Raw genomic sequence first — 22,903 nt, 5'->3', positions numbered from 1 at the left:
TTTCTTCTGCCTCCTCAAATCTGCTGTTGTGGGTCTCTAGTATACTTTTAATTTAACCTACATTTATCTATCTTTCATTTCCATAAGATCTGCTATTTTTTCTATTCATTCCTTCAAATACTTCTTTATGCTTTTCTAGTGTCTTCTTAATATCCTTTATCTCTTTAGCCAGCTCACTGAAATTATTTTGGAGATTTCTATGAACATCTTCAATTAGCTGTTTCAAATTCTGTGTCTCCTCTGGCTTTTTATTTTGATCATTTGGCTTGGCCGTATATCTTCTTTCTTTATATGTTTTGCGATTTTGGGGGGTTGGTTTCTAGGCATTTGATTATCTTGATAAGGTTATTTTGAAAGTTGGTTTCCCTCACTCACCTGATATTTTGCTTTTGCTTGGATTTGCATTGAAGGTCTCCTCTGGCACTTGGTTTGTCAGTAATTCCCAGCCAAACCAAGGTCAGGCCCAACTCAGGGAGAACAGCTCTTTTCAGAAGGCTAGGCAGAAAAGCAGCTTGTCACAGTGCACTTCCCCAGTCTTCCCACCAGGTGGCACTCCTGGGCCACCTCATCCTGCAAAGCTGCTTCTCCCCAACTGCACTAGTCCAGACCAGGTGAAAATCCAGTCAAGGTTGCAGGCCCCCAGGTGTGCTGGCAGCAGCCAGCTCCGGGGGTCGGGGATGGGCATGATGCACCATGGCAAAGACTCCAGATTGCAGGTGCAATGGGTCTGGGGATTCCCAGACTCCTGTGTGGAGAGACCCCGGGCTGGGGGACTGGGAGGTTCAACTTCACCAGCCAGCAGCTGTCCTGGGAGTGGTCTGCTTTTTACCGGCCAGCAAGGCCACCTCAGGGTGGGAGAAGAGCGCATGGTGTTGCAATGCAGCTGCCTGGCCCCTGCCTCTTGACTTGTGCATGCAGTGAGTGCCCTGCACCCCTGTATATAAAGGATTGAGGGAGCAGGACCCAGAATGTCTTTCTCATCGGCCAATTGTCAGATCGGCTCTGCTCTGCGACCCCTCTCCTGAGGGGAGTGCTTCCCGGACTCCCCCAGGTCCAGGTGCCTGCAATGGCCTGCCTCTGGGATGGAGGGTGGGCCCTGGGCACTGCAGCAGGGTCTCCGTATGTGGCTAAGATGAGTCTCCTGGCTGCAGGTCTGAGCCGCTTTTCAGCTGCCTGTTCCGGCTGTTGTGCAGTGGTGGATCTTAGGGGTGATCACGATTGAATACACTCACCCCGATTCTCAGTCCCAGTTTCTCCGCTTTTCCATCCCGGTCTTCCTTATATAATGCAGAGGTCTTTCTGATCACCTGGACTCTGGAACTGCTGCTTTGGTCGTTTTCTCCCTGTTCTCTAGTTGTTTTATGGTGGAGGAGTGAGTTCTGCCTGTCTTATTGCAACATCTTCCCGGAAGTCCCCCCTGGGAGGCCCCTTTTTGCAATGTGCCTCACTCCTTTCTGTTAACTGGAATGTGGATGTGATAGCTAGATTCCAGCAGCCATCTTAGACCATGAAGTACCTTGAGGATGGATGCCTCCTGCTAAGGATGGAGGAGAAGAAAGATTGGAGAATGCTGATCCCAGATGTCCGTGGAGCCACCATACCAACCCTGCACTGCCTTCTTCCAGGCATATATATATATGAGAAGAATTAACCCCTTTGCGTTAAGCCACTGTACTTTTGGGCCCTCTGTTATTATCAGCCAATTTATTCCTAACTGATTATACTCTGTGACTTCTGGAACAGCTGTCCTCCCACTCCTTTCTTTAAATCTCCCCCACCTCCTAGTCAATGATGTTTGACAGTTCTTTAAAGGGCTAAACCTACTATTTCATAATCAGAAACAAAGAGTATAGAATGCAAAGGTCTAGGATCAGTAATGTCCCAAGAGAAACTCATTGCCACGGATGAAGAATCAGAATTAACCTGCCACCAATTATTAGGCAAAAATGACCTAACTCAGGTTTGTTCCTGCATGGACAGGAGGTCAAAGGGCAGGAAGGCACTAAATATCTGAAAGAGAAAAGGGCAGGAGAAATTGCCCAAGGGGACACTCCAAGGTCTTTCCATCACACACGGTCACTTGTCTGTGCCTCTTGGAAGAAACACAGCCTTGTGCAAATGTGATAAGAATATGGTTTTTGGAATCAGACAGATGTGGGTTTGAGTGGGAGAGCTCTCATTAGCTCTGTGACGTGGCCCAGCTACTTAAATCTCTGGGTTTCAGTTTCATCAGCTGAAAAATGGGAATAGAACTAACCACCCAGCAGGAAGTTCCGAGGGCTTAGAAGAGACCAATACTCAGAAGTGCTTAACGCGCTGCAAGCACACAGTACAGGCAACGATCACCATCCTCCGCCTCATGAACAAGTCGAGTCCTAGGTTTTGCAGGGAGGCTCAGAGAGCTTCAGTAACTTGTCCAAGGTCATCAGCTAATAAGTGACAAACCACAGGTCTTCGTCATGCCAAAGCCCATGCTTCTGTGCTCATGCTTGACTAGATAGCTTGGGCAAGTAACACTGAACTTCTCTGAGCCTTAGTTTTCTCGTGTATGAAACGGGGATCATATTGCCTGTCCCTCCACCCTGCAGGGGGATGCGATTATAGACACTTGGGCACTTTGGAAAGCACAGAGCAACTCACGCACATAAGAGGCCCCCCCGTCGCCCCTTGGGATTGCAAATAAATTCCTGTGGGCACGTACTGTGGTCTGCACATCCCAGGGGGAAGGGAGTATATAAATATTCAGCAAACATTTGGGTTCAACCTAAGAGGTTTCCTGCCACCCCCAGAGGGGTGGAGTTAGAAGAACCGGGAGGCCCACGGGTTTGATAACCTGACCCGTTTCCTCTGCCATCCAGCCACATCAAAGCAGGAGAGACTGTTTTATTCGTCACCAGGGCAACCGGCTCCCGAAGGCTGCCAGTCATCTTCTCCCTACGATCTAGCCAGGACCCGTCTGTTAGGCTAACGCCACCCCAACCCCCACTACCCCAGCAATGGCCCAGAAACCAGTTACCATCTGGAAAGCAGTCCAATCTGCCCCTTCCAAGTGCCACTTGCAGAAACAGAGTGGATGGCTGGCATTTTGGCCAAGCATCCCATCACTCGTCCCTCTCCTTTCACAGCTCTGCTGGCCCCAGCCCTCTTTCTCACCCATCCCTATGCATTCCCTTTGCCAGAGAGATGGGCATTGAGTATCCCAGGATACCAAGCTGGGGAAATCCAGGTCACCTGGATTGGTGTTTTTCAAACAGTGGGTCATGACTCACTAAGCAAGTGTGAAATCAACGTCCTCCCAACGGCTCTGAGAGAGAAGCATATTTACTCCCATTTTGCAGATGAGAAAACCAAGTCTCACGTAAGCAAAATGTCCTGCCCAAGGCCCACAGCTACGGCATAGCAGAGCCAGGACTCAGAACCAAGATGCTACCTGCAGCTAAGTACTGGGAACCCCTAAGTTATGCAGTCTTCTCCGAAAGCTCAAGTTCCCCTGCTTCCATCCTGGCCCTCGCCCCACTTCTGAGCCCTCTCACCCCACACGGCCTCCCTCAGCTGCATGGTGTTAACAATTATCAAAGGGGAGGGAGGAAACGTGGAAATAAGGCAAAAAAGAAGACCACATGCCCTTTGCAAAATCATACTTAAGCAGTTTCTAACAAGTCCACAAGGATCATGGAGGAGAAAGTAACTTTCTAGTTTCCTATTCATTAGGGTTCGTGCTCTGTGAAGTTAGAGCTCAACTTGGGTGTTCTGTGTTAAGTGATACATAAATAAATAAATAAATAAATATATATATATATATATATATATATATATATATATATTTTTTTTTTTTTTTTTTTTGGTCTGGTAGAAAAGGTAATGCCAAAGGCTGTAGTTTCATTCTGTTATATGTTATTAACTAATTTTGCATCTCACTTTGCAATCTTCCTGCACTCTTTTTTCCACCGATGTTATCAGTTTCTTGTACCCTTCTTTAAACCAGCTCTGCCATCCTGTTGGTTCCCTCCGGAAGGAGTTGAATTTTTCTTTGGCATAGGCCCACTATCTGTTTTGCATGAGTGTTAGGTTTTTCACTGTGTGAAAATGATTCTGTGACAGAGGAAGAGTGAATGGTTTCCTCCTTTGGTTCTGCTTTCCCGCTAAGGGGAGAAGTCCCCAGCAGGGACCACAGGGCCTGAGCTTCCCTCCCCCGACATCTGCCTTCTCCTCGGTCACTAGGATGTCTCGGCCTCACGGGGATCCCAGTGCAGACCCCGGGAACGATGCCGAGGGGAAGGCCCCTGGCAGTGAGGGACAAGAGTTCAAAGGGTCCGCTTGGCTCCGAGGCCAAAGGACCCTCATCCCATGTCCATTTCCGGTTGTGGCTCTATTGGGCTCTTGTCCCCCCAGTTAGACGCCCGTGGTCCCCGGGAGGGTCTGGGCCTCAGCACAGCCTGCCCCTCTGCACCGCACCTGCGAGTCTCCATCCCCCAGGCTGGCTGGTCCTGCCCAGGCACCCACAAAAAGACCTCAAAGCATGGCGTGCAGGCAGCTGAGGAGGGCCAGGTGGTTCTGCTTGAAACTGGGAAGCAGTCTGCCCACAGGGGACACCCCTCCCCCACTAAGGTCTCCCTCAGCCATTTCATTAAAAAATCAGAAAAAGAGTTTTGGTACAAATAGAAAGCCCTGCCAAGGCAGTTGTGTTTTAAATCCCTTCTCTGTGAGTCATAGAAGGGAAAAAAAGCTTTGCCTCTCCTTAAAGGAACTCCAGTCACCAGCAAGAGCCCAGAATAGATCTAAATGCGATTACTGTCATTTTGAGAGGTGGTGGGGAGGGCGGGAATGAAAGAGATTGGCCTTAAAATGGTTGGCTCAGTCAGGGCGCTGTGGAAAGTTAGGTTGGCAGACTGCCCCTTCACAACGTGCCCAAGCGCCTTTGCCGGTCAAAACCTCCTGCTAAGGGCCTCCACGCTTTCCTTTCTCTCTCACCCAAGTCTCCACCAAAATAGGATGCTTTCCGGTTGGCCAATCCTAACCTGTGCATGCGCTACTTCAACCAATAGCCGGTCGGTTGGGGGCAGACCGATCACCTGATTGGTTGGGGCAGACTGATCCGCTGATTGGTTGGGGCAGACTGATCCGCTGATTGGTTGAGGCAGACATTTCAGCCGATTGGTTGGGGCAGTCAAATCAGTTGATTGGTTGGGCACAGTTGGATCATCTGATTAGTCGGGGAAGCGAGTTACCATTCCCTTAGAAGGAGCTTGTACACAAAGCTTCAGCACTGGGCTTTTTAGGGTCTGTGAGTAGTTGGGAATAAAGTTTTGGATTCCTATCCTGTGTGTGTTTAATGTGTGCTATGAGAATTAAATGCTCTTAGTACTAAATAGGGCCTGTTTAGATTTAACAGAAAAAACAAAACCGGGATTACCACATACAAAACATTTTGGAGCCTGCTTGTTTTACTCAATGAGTTACTCAACATCGTTTGATCTCAGTAACTATATTTCTACAATATAACTTTTTTCAAAATTTTATTTATTTATTTTACAATACAATTTTTAATGATTGACTAGCATTCCATAAAATGAGTTTGCCACTGTTTTATCCAACCATGTCTAATAATTGGGTTTGCTAGAGTTGGTTGATTATGAGAAAGAATGCATTGATGAGTACCTGGTACCTACATCTTTGCACACGTCCATGATTTCCCATCGGGGTAAGTTTCTCCGAAGGAAATTATTGGGTGAAGGGATCTGTTTCTTTTTGATGCTTTTTTTCAAACTGCTCTCCAAAAAGGTTGTACCAATTTATATTGCCACCAGCAGCACGTGAGAACACAGCTCCCCCTTTTCCCCACCAACACTGATATTTTCATTGTTTCTTTTTTTTAAATCTATGCTAACTTGATGGGCAAACAAGAAAAGTCTCGCTATTGTTTAACTTTGCATTTTCTTTGTTGCTAGAAAGTATCAAAAGTTTGCGGGATGTTGTTCTTTTCTGATGTGCTTGGAGCATGCCTTTTACTCATATAGATGTGTTTGCCTAATTTTTAATTGACTCAAAAGAACTCTTCAAGGGTTTGATATAAGAATTTTTTTGTTGCAAATATTTTTTGTTTGTCATTTACCTTTCACTTTCACCTATTGTGGGTTTTGCCAAATAAAAGCTTTAAATTTTATGCTCTCAAATCTGTTGGTCTTTTCCTTTATAATTCTTGCCATGGGGGCCACAATTGGCAACTCTCTTTTCCACTCCAAGCTCATTTAACCCATTTCTATTCTATTATATGTATGGTCTTGTTTCCCAAACTTTAGACCTTAATCCATCTGAAAGTTATTTTTATCTCTAATTGAGATAGAACTCTAATTCAATTTTTTAATGGTCTGCCAATTATCCTGATACCTTTATTAAATGACCCATTATTTTTCATCACTGGTTAGAGAATGCCACTTTGTGATACAATAAATGTTTACATATTTAATCTGTTTCTGGATATTACATTTTGTTCCATTAATCTATCTGTTCTTATAACAATAGTGTACTATTCTTATTCCAATTGTAGCGTTAAAGTACCTTCAAAGACCTGGGAAAGGAAATATCTTATTCTTATTTTTCTTTAATAAATGAATGAATAAATATATAATAAATGCATAAATAAATGCTGTTCAAGGCAGTTATTCTTCCAAATAGGCTTTACTTATTTTGTCAACTTTAAAAAGGTGTCGTTGGTATTTTGATTATGAATACATTTATTTTCATAACATGTGATGTCATTACAATATTGAGCCTTTCAATTCAGCAACATGTCTTCAGTTATTTATCCTTCATTAAGTTTGTTTTCTCTATGTAGGTTATTCACATTTCTTTTTTATTTTTTAGTTACTATTGTAAATTCATGGGGCTTTTTTTCATTATATTTTCAGTTACTATTGTAAATTCATGGGTTTTTTGTTTTCCCATTATATTTTCTTACTGGTTAATGCTGGTACATGGGAAAGCTCTTAGCTACCTGTTTACTAGCCCTGAGAGTTCTTCAGATAATTTCTCTTGGCCCTGACAGGTAAGCAATTGTTTGATCTCTAAATGATCAAAATTTTGTCTTTCCCGGAAGAGGAAATTTTTTTTTTTTGTCTTTTTGCATAGGCAAAATACCTATAGGCAAAAAGAGGAAGATTATTGACTTCACTGGAAATGCCCTAGTATTTCACCTTGGGCTGTTATCCTACTAAGGACATTTGTATATATTAATAGTTTCTCATATTAGAGGAACTTTGAATATCATTAAAAAATTGAATTAGAGTTCTATCTCAATTAGAGATAAAAATAACTTTCAGATGGATTAAGGTCTAAAGTTTGAATATTCAGTTAAACTTTACGGAATCTCTTAGGGGCATCTATTGAGACGTCTATGTGATTTTATTCCTTTGAGTTGCTGATGTGATCAAGAAAGTTAATAGAATATGTAACATGGGACCACCTCTCCATAAATCATACTTGCCTATGTTTTCTCTGACTCTATAGTAGTTTTCTTTGACCTCATGAGAAACACTTGAATAATAGCATCTGCAATTTCTCAAGAACTCCCACTTTTCCCACTCCGCCTATGAAAACTTAGCACCAGGCCCTGGGCCACACTTGACATGGCAGCTGCCAACCTTTCCATTCCCAGCTCCAGCCGCCTTTCCCGGCCAGAACTGAGTCCACCCACACGGGCAGTTCCCTAATTGCTCCTGGGGTAAAAAGAACAAGCAAGTGCCTCTTGTCAATATTTTGGGGGCTTCTCTGTCAGACCTCAGTGCCCCAAACCACTGCTCCACCTGCCTCTATGTAACTGCCCCTTGGGTTCTCTGGTGTTTACTACTTTCAGCTTGTGCATGTTTGGCCATCTGAAGCTGTGCATACCATAAGAGGAGATTCCTGGTTTTGAACCAGGGCATGGGCAAAGATGAGCTGAAGGATGCGAGGTGAGGAGGGACACAGCCAAAGGACAGTTTCAGAAGAGCTGGGAGCCTCCTGACCATGTGACCCCTGCCCCCGGTGCCGGCCGCCTCAACTTACCTGGGGCCTTGAGTTCGGCATCGATGAAGGTGAGCAGTTCCTGGCAGATGCTGCAGTAAGGAACAGGCCAGGTCAGGAATCGGTGGTAGGTTCTAGCTGCCTTCAGAAGGAGCTCTGAATCTGGTGGGAAATGTGGTGTCTGGGGTGGAGAGGAACAGAAAGCGGAGAAGTCTGGGTGAGAAAAAGCTCACTGCTGTTTCAGAGGAGACCTTGCTTCCTTTCTGGAATGTTCCAGCAAGGACACATTCCCTGGTGCCAGGCTTGCCCCAGAACAAGGTCAAGAAGAACCGGAAGTCACCCACAGAGAGGAAGTTACACATGAGCAAAATGGAGCCCAGCAGCATCTCCGTTGGAATTGCCTTTTTTTTTTAACCAAACATACCACAGTCTACCCAACATTTGAGAGAGCCCCTCTGAAAGGTTATTACCTTGGAGGTCATTCTAAATAGTGCCATTGCTGCCATCATTTTGGGAATTCTTCAATGTCTAAACCATTGCCTCAAGTATTCTCATTAGAGGCAACGTTTAGTCTTTAAAGGTGGGTTGACTACTATGAACATGGAGCCATTTGGAGCCACCAGTATGTGAACAAAGAGGATGGTCACATTGAGGGAAACCGATGAGGTGGACTATAGAATCTCTCGATGGAATCTCATGACTTGGGGACAGGCTATGTCAGCAGTTCCTACATAGAAGCCCAGATACACCAGGCACGGAGGCCTCTCAAGATGGCTGCTCTGAGGAGATGTTGTCTCAAGTCTCACTGCTTGACGGTTTCTTTCTCTCTCTGTTTGTCCCCAGAGGTGTGAGGCCTGTGGTCCCCAGAGAGGTGGCTCCTCCCTCCCCTCCTTCAGCTCCACCTGCCCGGCCCACCCTGGAACTTACACAGAGGACGGTGGAGTAGAAGAGCAGAGCCAGCGGGGCAAGGAGGTCGTAGGTGCCCTTCTCCTGGACCTGTGGAGAGGACGGGCAAGGAGGGGTGAGGCCTATTCAGAGGGTGCAGGGCTCCCTGAAGAGAACAGAGCAGTGCTTTTGTGTCTCCCTTCCTTCCTTCCTTCCTTCCTTTCCTTCCTTCTCTCACTCTCTCTCTTTCTTCGTGAAAAGTAACAAAACCACAAGACAAAATTTTGGAAAATAGAAGTGAAAAAAAATCACTCATAATACCCCCACCCCCCACCGAAACTCACCCACAGCTAGTGCTCTCTTGGACTTCTCCTTACACCACGCTTTCCCTCTCCATTCTCCTCCACAAAGTCATAATCATAGTGTGTATATTCTCACTCTTGATGTTTTTAAGCAATCTTTATTTTCATGGTTATACATTTATCTGCTATTTGTGTTGTTAATATTTTTTCCAGTTTGTTGTTTGTCTTTTAAATCTATGGAATTTAAATTTATGGAACTTGCAGAAATTGCAAGTTTTAATTTTTTTCCCATGGAATTTGCTTTTACATGTTTTGGATGCTTTGAATACAAAAATAAAATAAATGTATATAAATATTCTTCTTTCTTTGATGCTGAATTTTCTTAAATTAAAATTTTTAATTCATCTACAATTTCATCTGACATATAAAGTGAGGGAGGGATCTCACTCTGTAGTTTTCAAAATGTTTAGTCAATTTCCCCAAACAATTTAAAAAATCTTACTGATATAATTTTTTTCTTTTTTTCCTTTTTTTGATACAATTTCATTATGTATTAAGTTTTAGCAATACTCTTGGATAATACCCATCATTTTTATTAGTGCATAATATTACTTCTGGTGGATCTCCATAATTAGTTAGTTTAATTTTAGACATTAAAGATTCTCTATTTTACATACTGTTGAAATAAATACCTTTGGGCAGATTCTTTTTTTTTCCTGTAATTTGGATTATTTATCTAGGGTAGAATTCAAGAAGTAGAATCAATGGATCCAAGATTATAAACATATTTATGATCTTTGAAAGTTATTGCCAAATTGCTTTCCAAAGCATTATGTCATTTATAATATATTGAAGGTACAAAAATATCAGTTTCACTACACCCTTCCCCATATTGGTTATTATAATTTTTGTTAATTTGCTAGGCAAATGGTATCCCATTATGGTTTTAGTTTGCATTTATTTTATGATAACTGAGGCTAAAACACTTTCATAGTTGTTTACAGGTTCTATTTATTCTTAGTGAATTGTCTCTTGACTGGGAAAGCATTTAGATGGAACCCACCACACCAACACACACATGTGCCCGTGTGTTAGAATTCTTTGGTCAAAATGCTAAAGGTCTCCCAGCCCATTCTGCAGCTTATGGGGATGGAAGATGCAGAGAAAGACTCACCGTCTCTGCTGTGCCTGGTGACCTCGGCAGGCTCAAATTTAGAATTCTCCTTCTCTTTACCCTCAATAGAAAAAGTGCCCCCCACAACTGCTGCTCAGTCCATTCTACAAAACCCTCCCCTCCAGCTACGTGACAGTTGATCTGGGTATAATGGTGCTGAATCATGTTAGAATGATCACTTTGGGAGTCTTGATAAACCAAGACTTTCTTCTTATAGGGATGGCTGAGAGAGAAAGTCACATGCTTTCCTACTCAGACATGTATTAAAAAAAAAAAAAAAACACTTAGAAAGGAATTCTCTATAAAGATCCAGAATCCTCTTTTTGGATTCACAGCTGTTCTGAAACTCTAGCCCATCTCAGCATTAAACACAGTCCTCTTTTCAGTCACAAAAGCCTCAGTTTACCTTCCCAAACTTCCCAATTGGTTTTCTCTTTTGTTTCTTTGTTTTCATGGCTCTTTCTGAGGAAAGAGATTCCTTAAAGCTTCCCTTCTTCTTTCTTATCAAGACCGTGATTTACAACCAATGTCTGCCTAAAGAAGCAGCTTAAACTCAGGACTCTGGCTCATGTTTTACATTTTCTGATTGAACCACACCCCTTCCTAGAAACCTTCTATCAGCAAGCACTCCTGAAACAAAACTCATGGGTTCCCAGCGCCTTTGCCAAGCCCCTCTGGCGGTCCGGGCACCCCAGGACTGTCCTTCCTTGGGGGACCTGTTTCTCCACTCTAAGAGGCAGCCTCCGGCTTTGCCCTTTGATCCCTGACCCGCCCTCACCTCTCGGGTTTTCTGCAGGATCTGTTCGAGGAGGATGAGGAAGTGGCTTGGATCCCTGCTGACCAGCTCCTGCAGGCTCCAACAGTTCAGACACAGCCCGGCTGGAAAGGGAGAGAGGGGCGAGTGGTCAATTTCTCTTCTTGCCACCCTCAGGTAGGGTCTAGAGAGGAAGGGAGGATCCTGGGGCTGCCCTGGAACATTCTTTCCTAAAGCAAGAGAGTCCTGGGGAAAATGCTGGACTAACATTCAACCCTACAGCACCCATCAAGACATAACAACCATGAATGGTGGCAATGGTAGCACAACATTGTGAACATAATTAACAGTACAGAATAAAATATTTGAATGTGGTTAAAAGGGGGAAATTTTAGGTCATATATATGTAACTAGGAGAAAAATCGAGAAAAAAAATCCATGGAACCACACAACACAAATAGTGAACCCTAAGTAAAACCTCGGACTACAGTTAATAGCACAATTATAAAACTGCACTTTTATCAATTGTAACAAACGTACCACACCAATGCACGGTATTAATATTAGGGTGGAATGTGGGCATCCTGTATTTTATGCATGATTGCTTTATAAACTCACAACTTCCCAAATAAATAAATAAATAAATAAATAAATAAATAAAGTACATTTTTAAAAAGACATAAGCTTTTATTCTTGCATATATGGGGATTGGAGACTCGGTCTGGGAGCCCCAACAGTGGCCAATGAACCTGAGTTGATTCTGCTCCCTGCACCCCTGGAGAGCACCAGCTTCCCCTGCCCCGGTTTCCCACGGTGGGTGCTGGCACCGACGGATGCTGGAGAAATAGAAGAGCCAACCCAGGATGCAAGACCGAGTAGGTGACAGCAGTGGGACTTCCCAGGACTGCCTGACAATGGAGTCCGGGGAGGGGAAGTTAAAATTCATTCATATTTTAAAAGCTACAATGAGAACTTTGTCGCCTTGGAACTTCCCCAGGCTTTCTTATATTTTGCCAATTTCTGTTTCCCTGCAGTCAGCAAGGGAAAACCCCTAACATTTCAAGGGGTGGTCATGGGAGAGGCGGGGAGAGGGGGAGAAGTGAGAGCAGTAGGGGTGGAAGGGGATCGATCCTGAATTTTGTGGAGTGTGAGCTCCAGGCTCCCTCGCGTGCCCAGGTCTCTTCCAAAGTCCTGGAGGCCCTCAGCAGTGCGTTCACATGGCCACTGGTGTTTGCAAAATTTGCAAAAATCAGGTATCTTTGTATTCTTTTACTTAATGATGGCCCCCCAAATTCTATAAGCTTAGACCCCAAAGAAACCTGAGTAGGAGGCAGGCAGGGAGAAAACTACCGTTTAGTGTCCACCCAGCATGTACCGAGAGGATGAGGCCTGGGCATGCATTAGCTCAGTGCAGGTTTCCACACCCTTCCAGGAAGATGGTTCCTGTTACAATTATTCCCATTTCACAGATGAGGCAACTGAGGTCCTGAGAGGGGAAGTGACTGGTGCAGGGTGGTACAGCCTGATTTTAGTCCAGGTCTGCCTGATTCCAAAGACCAGGGAAAGTCTCTTAGAGGAAGCGGCATTTGAGCTGGAACCTGCATGGGAAGGAGCCAGCCGGGCGCAGTTCTGCGGGGAAAGTTCCAGCCAGAGGGAACAGCAAGTGCAAAGGGCCTGCGGTAGGAAGGAGCCATGTGTGTTCAAGAGCAGGAAGTCAGAGCAACTACCCTGCCTGTCTCTGGGGTTGTCAGGGAGGCCAGCGAGAAATGTGACATGGACCATCCTTACAAGCAACACATATTATCAAACCATGCGCCAGCCTGCAGAGATGCAACTGCCCCAGCCTGCAAAGACCCCCATTTTGCAGTCCTGGAGAACAAGGAGGCCTCCTGCTCCCTGGGGGCTTTGCTTTGATTCTCCTGTATACAAGGAGCAGACACTAATCACAGATTTAATCAAATGTTAAGGATGAACTAGTTTAAGAACACCAACTACAACAGCAGTAAAATTTGTTGATTATGTTCTGTAGGTGAGCAACCAAAGAAGAGAATCGGGGACTCTAAATCCTAGATGAGGCCTTAGTGAGCCCCTCGTCCAATTTTCTCGTCTTCCTGATCAGGAAGTTAAGGCCCAGGGTGGCTAAATCACCCAGCTGGTAAGGGTAGCCCCTCCTACTCTAGGTCAAGCTTTCCCGCCCGCCGGGCCCACCCACCCAACACTCGGGGGGCTTCTGGCTGCAGGGTTTACAGGGCGTCCCCACCCTGAGGCTCCCAGCATGGCTCACTTGACTTTGCCACTTCTGAGAACTGGTTCAAAAAAATAACGATACTGGTAACATTAATTTAGAATATTCTCAGGGACTCTGTAAAATCTGGCAAAGTTGGAAAACTAACCAATTAGGAACACTCTACCTCTCTGTTTTAGGGTGTTTTTTTTTTTTTTTTACATGCCGAAGGAGCAAGAAACAACCCTGAGCAGAATGAGGAAGACATCACAGGAGAAAGGAGACGCTGCCACATTCCGAGAGCTACTCTACATCAGGTGCTGGGCGGGCACCTGCCCAGGTGAGGGTCAGGGGCTGCTGACCTGTGTCACCCAGACAGTGGGAAGCCAGGGTTTGAACCAGACTCCACCAGCTTCCCTGCCTGGCTCAGCACAGCCTCTGAGGCTTGCCCCCCCACACTTGTCCCCAGCTCCCCGGACCTACCTGACCAGGAGGTGGAGCTGCGGCTGAGGCTGAGTCCGTGCAAGCAGCGCTCCAGGGCGTGCTGGATGCGGTCCTCCGTGCACGTCGTGGTCCCTTGCTGCATCCTGAGTCATCGCCTGCAAGGGGGACACAAGCCCGTCAGCCGTCCGAGCTCCTTCCTCCCAGAGCACCAGGCTTCTCAATCCAGTGGGATCGGCCCTACTATAGAGCAGGGGTCTGTGGGTGCAGAGGAGGGGCTTACAGCGCCCTCGGGGGGCAGGAAAGGCTTCTGGAGTCTCCACATCTGATCTGCGCAGAGTTCTAGGAAGCGAGAGCCCGAGATGAGAGCGGAGAGGGTCAGGGGCCTGCCTGCCCTGGGGCAAGCAGTGAGTGTCACCCACAGCCCAGGAAATGTAAGGAGGGGCAGACCCCAGGGAGTGGGGCAGGAGGACCCCAAGGGGAGAATCTGAATCAACTGGGGGCCTTTTCCTGAAGGCTCCAGGCCTGCCCCCCCCCCAAGCCCCCAGGGATCTCCCTCCATGGGGTGAGCAGTCCAAAGGCGAGGCTGTCTTCATGTGCCCCCTCCCCCCGTCATCTGCACCCCCCGTCCCCTACTTTGGGGTGCCCAGGTCTCAGGCACCGGTTCGTCTTCTGCCCTGACCTCAACACTTGCCATTTTCCTTTCCTTTCTCTGACCTATCCATGAGGCTTGGCAATGTTTCCTGTGACCCAAAGTCCCTTCTTGGTCCCTGCTCCTTGCCCCACTGAGGAGGGGTGGGGGGCTGAGCTCAGATCAGAAGCCCCACTGGGTAGGGGGTTTAGGAAGGGGCTTTAGCACCAGTGGGAACGGTGCCAGTCCCATGTCCTGAGACGGGGCTTCTGGGGCCCAGCAGTTTGGGGCCGTGACTGAGCCTGGCCTCTGGCATCCCATAGACTTGGGCTCAAATCTCAACTCTGACATCCACCAGCCACGTGACTTTGCACAAATCCTCTTTGGGCAAAACTATTCTGAAAACAGGGAAGATGATGGTTCTATTCTCAGAGGGGGTTGGGAAGAGTAAATGTCAGTGGATGCACAGTCAGCTTCCAATACAGAATATCTATCACACTGACATCGTCACCACAATCGCTCCTTCCCTCAGGAATTCCGCTGATTTCCAAACAGACCCCGGCTCTGGCCTGTCAGGTGCCTCGGGATCCCCAGGAGGCCCCGGTCCAGCTCTGTGGATCTGGGGACAGCTGCCGGGAAAGCAGAAGCAGAAGCCCAGAGCTGAGCCATGCAAATGACATGCAAAGACAGAGAGAGGCCTCAACCCAGATCCAGCCGCAGGACTGGGGCCTTCAGCCCCCCGAGGCCCCCACACAGGCAAATCCTCCTCCTTCCCCCGCCTGGGAGGAACCAGGCGCTCGGTGAAATGCCCTCTGCGAGTTGTCCAGAGGCTTTTCGATGGTATCGCAGGTGGACAGTGTGTCCGAGGCTGCGAGGGGGTCAGTGTTAGGGACAAGGCAGTGAAAAGCAGGCACGCTCCTTGGTGGACGAGACGGACATTAAACAATTTAACACACAGCGAAAGGCGATCAGCTAAGGCGATGCAGGCTCTGATGAAAGGGGGTGGGCGGGGAGGCGGTGGGGACCCACTCCGGGGTGTCGAGGGGTCAGGGAAGCCTCCCTGAAGAAGGGGCACTGAAGGTAGACGAGGAAGCCAGGACACAAGTGAGGGAGATGAGCATTCCAGAGAAAAGAGGCAATGTGTGCAAAAGGGCTGGGGGCCGGAATTCACTTGCCAACAGCTTAGACCCTGGAGCCCGGGGCCAGGTGGCTACGTCCCACCCCTTCCCCAGCCTTCTGGCTGTCAAGGTGTGAACTGAGTCCAGAAAAGCTTTCAATGGTGATTCACAGGTGGTGAATCCTTGAGGTGGGCAAGCCACACTGGGCTGCTTCAGGTTTCGGGCACCTCCGTCGCCTTCGGATTGTACCTATACCAGGCACGGATGAGTATCTGTGGGGATAAATGCTCTTCTGCCTTCAGTGGCCCCAAATCAAGACCCTCTTGAGACTGGTCCTGGTTCAGGCTCGGGTCTCACTGGTGGAAGCTAAAAGGCCAGTCACCTTCAAAAGGATGAGCTGGAAGGGACGAATGGCTGGCCCAGATGTCACCCAGTGGGCCCTTTGTCTTCACAGACTGATTTCTCTCCCGTTAGCCCTGCAGCAAGTTCTTGGAAAGTTCTTGGAGGGAGCTCAGAAGGACTTCATTTTACAAAGGGGGAGTCTAAGACCCAGAGAGGGGAAGGGCTTTGTTCAAGGCAGCCCAGGAGGGTGGGAGCAGAGCTGGGGAGAATCAGCACCAATAATAAAAAAAAGACAAGGGTATCAACTGGGACTTTTTCTGTGCTCCCAACTTCAAATCTAAGGACCAAAAGTGTTGAATGCCCAACACTCTGAAGTCCTAAAAGCCACCGGTAGCTGCCAGCAGTGGGGGAAGCGGCCTCCTGGTGGGCTTGCTGGGTGGTGTCAGTTCAGAACTGGCAAAGCTATCCCCAACCCCACACCCCCATCCATATAAGAAGACAGAAAGAGAAGGGGGTGCCAACCATTTGGGGAAGGCTCTCCTTTCTCTCCCCAAAGCCAATGTCAGAGGGACCTTATGAGAATCCTTTATAAAGTCTGGAGGTCACCCAGGTGAGGATCCTTCACTCTCCTCCTGTGTGCACTACCTACCCAGCCAACGGGCTGGTTGACGTGCTCCTGTGCTACCTGGGAAAGATGGCAGGGCTGGGAGAAGGGGTAGGAGGGCCAGCTGGCCAGCCCCCTCTTGGGCAAGGTGAAGACGTGAGCTCTCCGTGGGTGGGGTGGATACTAGGAACAAAAGCTGGGCTTGAGCTGTTTTGTTGCTACTTCACCCTAGGGGGCCACCAGCGGGCGAGCGAGCAGATGTAGTAAGAGGCTGGCGGCTGGACCACCTTTGGGGGAAGACAGATGGGGAGGGATGGAGATATGGGAAACTCCTGGCACAGAGAAGTGAAACAACTTGCCTAAAATCACACAGCCAGGAGGTGGCAAAGCCAGGATACGAACCCAGGGAGTCTGGCTCTTAATCCCTACAGCACAAGTCATGTCTCTACCCCAACTAGTGAAGACTCAATTACCGATAACACGGCCTGGCTTTGAAAGACCTAGACTCCAAGTCGCTGGGAGTCTTGACCTCTCCTTGTGCGTCTACACCAGCTGCCACTGCAGCTCGCCTCCCCCAGTGTGAGGACCAGCAATCACAGGTGTGTGTGCGCCCCAGAGAGGGGATGTTCCACACGTCGCACCCTCTGGGCTGAACCGAGCAGTGACCACTGTGGCGGCCCGCCAGTCCCAGACGTCTCTTAGCTGGGAGTAAGGGCGGAACCGTGTGAAGTGGGTTTCAGACACCCACCCGCCTGGCCCCTGCTGCAGGCAGGAGTGAGTCACCTGTCCTCCCCACTCCCACGGCATAACTGATGCAAATGCAAGATGGGTGCCGTCACCTCCCCAGAGGGCTCCAGGCTGCTCCCAGCACATCCCCCAGGGCCTTCGTTCCTTCGGCTTTCCCTTCCTTCCCCGTGCCCCCATGTGACTTTTGGGTCTCCTGGCAGGGACCCCTCCCATTCAATGGAGACAACCTTGGAAAGACCCAATGCCCTCGGGGCACTGGGCTGAGTTCCCAGTGTGCCCGCCTGGGGCTTGCCGACTTCTGCCCAGGGTGGCTGGGTCCTGGGACCCCGGGGGGGAGGTGGGAGAGAGACCCAGTCGTGGGGGATCCCGGCTGCCCTGGGGGTTCAACCCAGCACCCGGGGCTCGTTTCCATTTGATGACTCAGTCGTGGACTTGTCGACAGAATCCTACTGGTTTGGGGGCTGGGGGAGGGCCTGTGAAGTGGGGGGAAGGTGGGACCCTCTCCCCCTAGGATGATGGCTTTTTTTCAAAACCTGGCAAGCAAAGGCCTGCTTCCCCCAGCAGCCCACTCCCAAACCCCCTTCCCACTTTGCTGTGTCCTAAGAGGAGCTCCTGTTGTGAAATTCCCAGCTGCTGCTCGGAATGCACCCCCATCCCCACCCCCGCACCCCCCCCCCCCACAGTAGTGCAGTGTTGAAACTGTCAACAACCAGGCTTGTCCTCTCCTTCGAGTTCCTCTTCTGAGCCAGTAAGTACTGGTAGTCCTCACTGGGGACCCTGGACAGAGCAGAGAGGCTGGGAGTGGGGAGGGGGGAGCCTGGCGGGAGTCGGGCCGCGTCCACTTCCCTTTTCAGGTGCTGACACAACCCCACGATGCAAGAGAAGGGTCATTCTCTCTCATGCGCAGGGATGGTCAGAGGGGCCCGTCTAATGGTGCTGTCAACCTGTCAGCCTCCTGAGGCAGCCCCACATGGCATCTCTCTTTGGGGGGTGGGGAGGAGGGGGTGTCTCTGTCCTGAAGGGCAGCACTGGAAGGTCCACATCTCACAGGAGGGAGGTGTGGGCCTCTGGGCCCTGGCTGGCACCCCACCCTGCTTCCCGGGTGCTCCGGAACATTCTAGGCCCATGCACAATCCCACAGGTGGGAATAAAACAAGCTCCAAGGCATGAGGTCCTGTGCCAACACCCCACCCCCGCCTCAGCCCTGGGTCCCTCCTCCCTCTCCCCATCCCCAGCGTCCCCAGTGGCGTCACTTCCCCTCCTCTGTCCCCACTCTCCTCGCAATTGCTTAAGTCAGGAACTCTTCTGTGACCTAAGTAAAAGGAAAATTCGCACTTCCGATACAGAAAGGGAACACCAGAAGCTGAGGAGATTGGCTGCCTCTGGGAGGTGGGGGTGGCAGAGGGGGAAAGAAGGGGGAACGGAATGGGGGTGGAGGGATCGGGGACACGCTTCTCCAAGGATGACTCTTAGAACCACAGCAAAGTTTCGTTCCACATACCCCAAATTAAATAAAGAATCCAAATCAACCAGGATATGGAGGGGAGGGGGGTACAAAAATGGGATATAAACAACAACCAATTAACCTAACTGTGTTACATGTTACAAATGATTAACACAACCACATTGAAGGGGATAGGGAAGGAAAGACCTAACCTAAGTAACTTTAGAAATCAGTACTTTGCTTGGATATCATGAGGCTTAAGACCAAAAGAACTGTATATAAATAATGTTTTCTAGCTATTAAATCTATTTCACACAGGGATGTGGGTTAACAATTCTGAAACTCCTTTATGTGTATACTAGGACTGAAAAATAAGAAAATATATCATAGATAATTAGAGAAAGAAGTTGGAGAAAGAAGTTACAAATAAGGACAGAGGGAATGCTAGAAAGAACCTTAGAATGTTAGACTGGAATTGGAGGTACCAGTATGAATTCATGGCTTTTAATATATAGAGAGATAGATACATAATAGGAATAGAAGTGTGTAAAACTTAGATTAATATATACACACCTAGATTTCCTAGTTCTGTCTACTGAGAGGACTAGGAGTAATGGCATCCCAGGAGCAACGAGCACACTTACCAACCAGGACTTGGCTTCTAAATACCATCCTCCAATAAAAGGAACCAGGGCTCCTTGGAGAAATGGCTGATTCTAGCACTGGGGAAATATACAAGATGTACCTGGAATAGTCTGGAAAGCCGGAAAATAAGCCGTACTCAAAAAAGGATGGGGCCTGTCAAAACGACACAGGAGCTAACTTGAAAGAGCTTCCAATAGCCAAAGCTGGGGCAATTTGAACAAAAAGTAAATAACAGGGGCATTGTGTGATAACCCATAGAATTAAAGAAGTGCCCATGAGTCCCTATTAAGTTATAAATAATTAAATACATAAATATGCAGAGGAGACGGGACAGTGCTTCTTTACCAAAGATCTCCAATGAATACATTCATTGGAGGAATGAGAGAAACATGAAGTCACCAGTGGGCATTCGGCAGACACCACAGTTAATGAATGATGCAGGCAAGATCCACATATGCATGCCAAAAACCTCTGGGCTAAAATTTGAGGAGAAAGAGGATATTTTCATAGTCTCAGTGTATTACCCCAAGGTATTTTTCAATCACAAAGTAAAGACCAATCACTTTACAGTGGAGATATCCAGCAGGCAACACCTTAACGATGTGATCAGCACTGACAAACCCTGCAAAAATCCATACTGATGTCGTTTTACCCCTGATATGATGCACTAAGAAGGATACCACATCATTTGTTGATATTCTTGCCCAAAATGCAAAACCTCATCCAATCATGAGAAAACATCATTCAAATTCCAATCACAGTGAATGCACAACTGTGATGATACTGTGAGCCACTGATTGTATACCTGAATGGATTGTACGGCGTGTGACTATATCTCAGTAAAACTACATTAAAAAATCCAATCAAGAAACATTCTATAAAATAACTGACTGGTACTCATCAAAAGCGTCAAAGTCATGAAAGAGAAGGCAAGACTGAGCAACTGTCACATATCGGGGCGACTAAGGAGATGCAACCACAAAATGCAGTGTGAGGTCCTGGAACGGATTCTGGAACAGAAAAGGCACATTATGGGAAAAACTGCTAAACTTCAGTAAGGTCCGCTTGCTTGGCAATATTGCATGGGAAGACAATTTCCTGGGTTTAATACCGTACCTTGTTGAAGCAAATTGCCAACATTAGACGAAACTGAGCGGGGGTATGAATGAAACTGTGCTGTTTTCGCAACTTTTCTGTACATCTAAACTTATTTCAAAATAAAAAGTTAAAATAAAAGAAATCATAAATTTAAGGGGGAAAAATGTATTCCTCTTTCATAAGATCAGATAGTCCCAGCCAAGGTGAAACACCATCCCCGAGCCCAAGGAAATTTGCAGCCTGGTAGAAGGAGAAGATGAGGGAGACACGCCGAGACAAGCAGGCCCAGGGTAGGGTAAGGGGCTGGGAGAGCACAGGGCTCAGAGGGACCCAGAAAAGGTCAAGTCTGTTTACCTGGGTGGGGAGAGGGAGGGGCTGTGAAGAACCTTCACAGGTGCAGTCTGACCTGGCTTCAAAACCAGAGAGGCTGGTGTTTCCTCCGAAAGTTACGGGAAGAATCACCATATGACCTGGCAATCCCCATTCTAGGTATAAACCCAAAAGAATTGAAAGCGGGAACTCAAACAGATATTTGCACACAGATGTTCACAGCAGCATTATCCACAACAGCCAAACGGTGGAAGTAACCAAAGGGTCCATCAACAGACGAACAGATAAACAAAATGTGGTGTATGCGCACAACGTAACATCATTTGGCCACGAAAAGGAATGAAGTTCTGACACACGAGACAATAGGGATGAACCCTGAAGACATCGAGTTGAGTGAAATTAGCCAGACACAAAAGGACAAATACTGTATGAACTCAATGATATGAAACAATTAGAATAAGCAAACTCATATATCAAATCAGATACTAGAATGCAGGTTACCAGGGGCTGGGGTGGGGGCAGGGAGTGGGGGGTTGATACGTAACGGGTACAGTTTCTGTTTGGGGTGACAGAAAAGTTTTGGTGATAGAAGGTGGCGACGGGAGCACAACATTGTGAACGTAATTAACACCGATGAATTAATAAATTTGAATGTGGTTAAAAGGGGAAATTTTAGGTTATCTATAGTTACTAGAATAACAAATTTTAAAAAACAAACTTAGGACTGTACAGTACAAACAAGGAACCCTAATATAAGCTATGGACTATAATTATTACAACAATTATAAAAATATCCCTTTATCAATTGTAACAAATGTGCCACACTAGTACAAGGTGCTAATAATGGGGGGAGGGAAAATACGGGAATTCTGTGTTTTCGGCATGATTTTTCTGTAAACCTACAACTTCTCTAGATGAAAAAAAATATTTCAAAAATGTTAACGATATGGAAAACAATATGTGAGGGTGTATATGGGGACTCTGTACTTTTGGCAAGATTTTTTTCTGTAAACCTAAAACTGCTTAAAAATTTTTTTAATTAAAAAAAAAGGGGGAAGGTTTGCCAGGGAGATGGGGACGAGGTGTTCCCAGAAAAGGGAGCAACGAGGGACAAGAGGACACCGTCATGGTCAAGGGGACGGTGCAAAGGCAGGACTGGCAAGGCCGGAACTGGGGGAGGACAGAGCACACGAAGAGCCCAGCTCAGGAGCCTGAACTTTCAGCAGCAGGTCACAGACAGCCACTAAAGGAGGGCACGGAGCACAGCCACACCTGTGTCCTACAGAGATGGCAGCCACCAGGTGGCCTTGGGCAGGTTCCCCCACTGGAAGCGGGGGGCTCCGCCCCAAGCAAGACCCTCCACCCCTATGCCCAGAGCTCAGCAGTGACTTCCGGAGAGAATATTCTGTCTGGCTTCTGGGTGAGAAGGCCCGAAGGAAGCGGGGAGGGGTGTAAGGAAGCTGGGTCCAGCCCCAGGACCCCCTCCTGCAAAGGGGATGCCAAAATATTGGTGTTTCCATGGGTAAGGGGCAGGAGTGGCTCCACGACCCTTTATGTATCTACATAGACTCACATACCTTTCACATACCCTTCCTGGCGGTTAATCCCTCACTGCCTTTCATGGACTTGATCAAAGTTGTTATTTCATGTGTCGTCACAGGTCCCAGCTACTGGTGGGTGGACCAAAACAGGGCTGGCTGACTCAGATCCTCTAGCCCAGGGTTCCTAAACCCAGGGTGAGAACCTCTGAGGTTCTCGGGGGAGTCCAAGGTGAGAATGCTTAAACCAGGTTTACATTTTGATGGCACCCTAGAAAACGTTCACAGTTAATACATCGTGGAACATCTTGATGACCGCCTTATAACCAAATATTACTGTACAATTCTGACGCCCACCTTGTAGTCGTGTCTACAGCTGTGTTGGTGCTGCCTAAAAGGTGGGGCTTGGCTTTTGAGGCCCCTGGCGTGCCAAATGTGTGCTCTTGGGGTCTGCGAGAGCTCGAGGTTGAGGACAATGAGTTAACAGATGGAAAATGCCCAGAATGGTGCCTGGCACAAAATAAACATTTGATAAATGCTATCTATTACCCAACCTGGGGTTTTGTTCACATACAAATTTCTCCTGCCTGGCTCCAGATGGTCTGGGGATTGGGCCAAGAAATAA

General features: G+C 47.5%; 1 protein-coding gene across 3 annotated transcripts in view; it reads right to left on the bottom strand.

Moving 5' to 3' along the window:
• The window catches only part of PIK3R5 (phosphoinositide-3-kinase regulatory subunit 5), a 77,480-nt gene that overhangs the window by 19,683 nt on the left and 34,894 nt on the right, over positions 1-22,903 (bottom strand). For all 3 annotated transcript variants that reach the window (XM_037810783.1, XM_037810785.1, XM_037810784.1), the window contains exons 2-5: positions 13,824-13,939; positions 11,141-11,241; positions 8,929-8,997; positions 8,044-8,182 (exon numbers count right to left, since the gene is read on the bottom strand). In XM_037810783.1, the coding sequence (XP_037666711.1) occupies positions 8,044-8,182; positions 8,929-8,997; positions 11,141-11,241; positions 13,824-13,926 (412 nt within the window). In that variant the 5' untranslated portion in view covers positions 13,927-13,939. The remainder of the gene's footprint in view (positions 1-8,043; positions 8,183-8,928; positions 8,998-11,140; positions 11,242-13,823; positions 13,940-22,903) is intronic.

Source organism: Choloepus didactylus, chromosome 18, assembly GCF_015220235.1.
Source record: "Choloepus didactylus isolate mChoDid1 chromosome 18, mChoDid1.pri, whole genome shotgun sequence".
Lineage (NCBI taxonomy): Eukaryota > Metazoa > Chordata > Mammalia > Pilosa > Megalonychidae > Choloepus > Choloepus didactylus.
Note: the sequence above shows the minus strand (reverse complement) of the source record. Positions and strands in the feature narration are given on the sequence as shown.